This window comes from Mesoplodon mirus (genome assembly GCF_964341445.2).
Source record: "Mesoplodon mirus genome assembly, chromosome: 2".
NCBI classification, from domain to species: Eukaryota; Metazoa; Chordata; class Mammalia; order Artiodactyla; family Ziphiidae; genus Mesoplodon; species Mesoplodon mirus.
Genome location: NC_138977.1, coordinates 214,459,463 through 214,464,243, shown reverse-complemented (window position 1 = coordinate 214,464,243; position 4,781 = coordinate 214,459,463). Strand labels below are relative to the sequence as shown.

The 4,781-nt window shown below is 52.2% G+C and overlaps 1 protein-coding gene across 1 annotated transcript; it reads right to left on the bottom strand.

Moving 5' to 3' along the window:
* Positions 1 to 2,976: 2,976 nt before the first annotated feature.
* Positions 2,977 to 4,507, bottom strand: ADRB1 (adrenoceptor beta 1; the record flags this gene model as incomplete). The annotated part of the gene is made up of 1 exon (XM_082642196.1): positions 2,977 to 4,507. The coding sequence occupies exon 1, from the start codon at positions 4,369 to 4,371 to the stop codon at positions 2,977 to 2,979; it is 1,395 nt and encodes a 464-aa protein (XP_082498322.1). The 5' UTR covers positions 4,372 to 4,507.
* Positions 4,508 to 4,781: the final 274 nt, after the last annotated feature.

Genomic DNA, 4,781 nt, shown 5'->3' with positions numbered 1-4,781 from the left:
TTCTGAATCCCCGTAACCCTCAGTTAGAGAACTCAAGAGATCACAGAAAACTCTTTTTTTCTGTTTCCTACAAATACATATAAACTGGCCCCAAGATTATAGTGGTTTCCTCTAATTCACTAAAGAGTTCAGACCTGTCTACTAAGCAGTTAAATTATATATATTTGTTATTAAAGTTTATAGGACTTTCATGATTTTGAGACCTAAGGTTTGATGGGTCTATATGTAAGTTTGGGTCTGGGAAAATTTCTGTTTATTTAAATGTAAAGACTTATCTAGACAAAATAGGAAAGTGAAGCATTACCTGGTACTTGAGTGCTCTTCAGATGAAACTGTAGACATTAAGTCTATTAATTTTCTAGTATGATTTAAAAACAAAGAGGAACAAAACCCCTAACAAAATGCAACTTACATATTCAGGCGGGGGAAGGGAGGATAGAAATGGACTGTATTTGTTCCCAGGGGAACGGATAGTGAGATTTCATCCTGGAATTTTTACATTCTCCAAAATGAGTTTCTTTAGGTATGTATCTGTATTTTTAAATAACTTTTGCTATCTCCTGCCTCGCCACTTTTTTCTTTGCTGGACAAAGGGATTAAACTTCACAGCAGCTTTTGTTGAAACTGCTACTGTTCATGCAACCTTCTGCTGGTCTCTAAAACATCGGCAACATTCATCTTTCTCAGAAGACTCTCGTCTTGCCTGGTTTTTAGGATATCGCCTCGCCAAAAAAAAAAAAAAAAAAAAGAACGGATAATCGGTCTTGACTTTCCTTGGTAGCGAAGAGTTTGTTCATGTTCAATCTCGGTATAAGCCAAAACTTTACACTCTTCACTTTGGTTTATTACTGTACCATCATGAAATGAAAAGCTTATTTAAAAATACAAAGAAAGAGAAATACTTAAACTTATTTTGGAGAATGTAGAGTTAATCCCAAGATAGAATTTCACTATATTTTCCTTAGGAACTAATTTTAGGAAAACTATCCTATCCATTGGGGGGTGTCATAATCTTGTTAGGAAATTTTAAAACTTCACATTTACTTTTACCTGTTACCTGTTCACCCAGAACTTCTGCTGAAATGGTCTACTTAACTACACAAGAGAAAAAAAATACTTACTTAAATGCTCTTTTATAAATTTTTACTTAACCATGAAAGCATTTTGCTTTCTCAACAGCCACTGGAGAAATCTGCACACACTGTGATTTTGATTTTCTGTTGGAAAACAAAAACCAGCCGTGTTTGCCACTTACCGAATTCCAAGTAGGCAATGATGGTTCCACGACTTAGTCTTCTTTCCTGCATTTCTGTGCTAAGTTGCAGCTGAGTTACCTGACTCAATCATTTTTTCTTAGAAGATGCACAATCCCAAATATTACTTCTTAAGGCAAGTACAGCAGATGGGATCTTGAAAACACCTACAAGTAGTCTAGAATACTCTGAATCTGGCTGTGAAAATTTAGGGCAAGCCTGCAGCTCGCAGTCGCCTTCTTTGGTCTAGAGGCATGTTGCTATGCTATTGAGTCATGAAAAGCTATTAAAAGAGCTCTATGGGAAATCCAGCCTATATTTTGAACAAAACAAACCGTCTTTTCCATTATCACTGAGCCCTTACAGACACACAGTACATAATCTTTTTTGTGCTTTATTGGTATTTATTGCACATGGGTCAATTCCTCACATAGTAGTTAGTTGCACCAGAGTATAAATACTTGGTAAAACACAGAGAGGAAATAGTATTTACACACAAGTGCTAAATTTTACCAGCAGATTCACGTGGGCCCTTGGACATAAAAAAATAATTAAAAAATCCTTAAGATAATTATATTTATAATATGGATACAGTTACAGTACCATGATAAAAGAGTATAAAAAGGTATTTTCCAATAAATCATTAGCTCAGTAACATAACAGACAACAGAAGCAGAGTTTGAGTTTTACTTTAGTTTTTAAGATCTGCCCCTACCTCACCCCACCCCCGTTAAAAAATATTTAATTTCTTTTTGTGCAAGTAACATCTTCAGCGGACTTTACAGTTCCTAATACTGTGCAAAAATGCCACTTTGAATCACGCCTTTGTTTTGTTCTGTTTTTTGTTTTTACCCACATGTGCAGTAATCTGAACTGTTTCCTTTTTCTTTTCTTTTTCGGTCCTGTCTTCAATGGACAGAGTCACACGTCACAGAGGCTCAGCGCCTGGTCCTTCCAACTAATATTGATACATAAATAAGCTGTTTAATATAAACAAGTCTTTCTATCTTGCTGTGCAATGTGCACAGTGTGAGGTAGGAACCCCTCAGCCTGACCACCGAGGCTCTCGGGGACAGCCGGCTTGCCCTACAAAAGGAAAGCAAGGTGAGGCTTGTTCCAAGAATAGCTTAAAATTTCCTGAAACGCGATTTTTGCATTCATCCTTTCCCTCTGCTTTAAGAACAGGAGAAATAATTACTCAGCAATTAAAATGAAATTTCAACGGAAAGCAAAGGAAACACGTCCTGATCAACTGTCATCCTCTCCTCTTTCTCCGGTTGACCGCTCCTGTTCCCGAGAACGGGATAGAAGCCAAGTCAGAGACTTATCTCCTAACGCTTCTCCCTTCCCTTCCCGGTCATCACAGAGAGTGTTAAAAACCACCTGGGGCGGGGGGGGGGGGAATCTAAAGACGTATCACACGCACCCACAAAAGAAGGCCGGACCACAAAGAGAAATAAGAACCCAACAAAAATCAGCGAGCCACTCTCCCACCCCTCCCCAAACCTTCCTTTCTGTGCAACGGTCTGTGGCTTTTCTGTTTGCCTTGGATGATACAGACGAGGTTTGCGGGCTTCGAATTCACCTGCTTTCGGTCTTGAGTAAACACAGATCTCCTCTTCCCCCAGGAAGCCATTCAGGGACGCCCGGGTTCTCTTCCTCCCGGGGCGCAGAGCCCGCGCCCGGGCTGGGGAGGCGGGGAGGCGGGGAGGGGCGCCCGGCCCTACACCTTGGATTCCGAGGCACAGCCCGGGTGGCTCGGCTCGTCCAGGCTCGAGTCGCTGTCGGCTGCCGCCCCACCGTTGTAGCCGGCCCAGGGCCCCAGCAGGCGCGCGGGCGGCGAGGCCCCGACGTCGTCGTCGTCGTCGTCTGAGGCGGCCCCGAGCGACGGCGGCGGCCCGGCCACCGCCAGGCAGCCCGAGGCGCGCGGCGGGTCCCCGGCGGCCGCGTGGCTCCCGCGGGCGGCCCGGCGCGCGCAGCAGAGCAGGCGCTGGAAGGCATTGCGGAAGTCGGGGCTGCGGCAGTAGATGATGGGGTTGAAGGCCGAGTTGGCGTAGCCCAGCCAGTTGAAGAAGACGAAGAGGCGGTCGGGCACCAGGTCGCGGTGGAAGGCCTTCACCACGTTGGCCAGGAAGAAGGGCAGCCAGCAGAGCGTGAACACGCCCATGATGATGCCCAGCGTCTTGAGCGCCTTCTGCTCGCGCAGGGCCACGAGGCGCGAGGGCCGCCGCTTGCTGACGCGCCCGTTGGCCACCGGGGAGGCGGCGGCGGGCGGGGGCGCGGGCGAGTGCGCGGGCGAGGGCGGCCGCGTGGGGCCGCTGAGGAAGCGGCGCTCGCAGCTGTCGATCTTCTTCACCTGCTTCTGGGCCTCGCGGAACACCCGCAAGTACACGAAGGCCATGATGCACAGGGGCACGTAGAAGGAAACGACGGACGAGGCTATGGCGTAGGCCCGGTTGGTGACGAAATCGCAGCACTTGGGGTCGTTGTAGCAGCGGCGCGCCTCGTCGCCCTCGGCCCGCCACCAGTGCATGAGGATGGGCAGGAAGGACACCAGGGCCGAGATGGCCCACACGGTGCACACGAGGGCCCGCGCCCGCGCGCGGGTCAGCAGGCTCTGGTAGCGGAAGGGCGATGTGATGGCGAGATAGCGGTCCAGGGCGATGACACACAGGGTCTCGATGCTGGCCGTCACGCACAGCACGTCCACCGAGGTCCAGAGCTCGCAGAAGAAGGAGCCGTACTCCCAGCGGCCCCAAACCACGATGGTGGCCCCGAACGGCACCACCAGCAGCCCCATGACCAGGTCAGCGCTGGCAAGGGACATGATGAAGAGGTTGGTGAGCGTCTGCAGCCGCGGCGTCTTGGCGATGGACACGATCACCAGCACGTTGCCCGCCACGATGAGCAGCACGATGAGCGCCATCAGCAGGCCCATGCCGGCCGTCCACTGCTGCGACAGCGGCGCGGATCCCTCGCTGGCGGGGGTCAGCAGCGAGACGGGCGGCGACGCGGGCACTAGCAGCCGCGCCGCCGTGGCCGCGCCGTCGGGGAGCGGCGCGGCGGTTGACAGGTTGCAGGGCTCGGAGGCGCCCAGGGCGAGCGCCCCCGCGCCCATGCCGAGCTGCGGAGGCCGGGGGAGGGGGGTGTGGCGGAGTTGGGCCGCGGTTGGGGAACCCCCCAAAGGCCCGGGCGGCGGGGCGCGCGGAGGGAGGTCGCGGCCAGGTCAGGACAGCCGCGGCGCTGGGCCGGAGGCATGGGAACCGGGCGCCTTCCCCGCCGGAGCCGTGCGCTGTCGCCGCCGCCGCCGCCGCCGCTGCTGCTGGAGCCGCTGTCGCTGCTGGAACAGCTGCCGGGACCTCAGCATGTTTCTGAGCGCGCGGAGCCCGCAGCCCCGGCACCCAGCACCCAACCCACCCCAATCCCACTCCCCCGAGCCAACCCCCGGGGCTTCGCGTCAGGCTCCTGCAGCCAATCCGGGCGAAGGCACGCCCCTGTCTGGTTCCCCCCAGCAACTCCCCGCAGCCC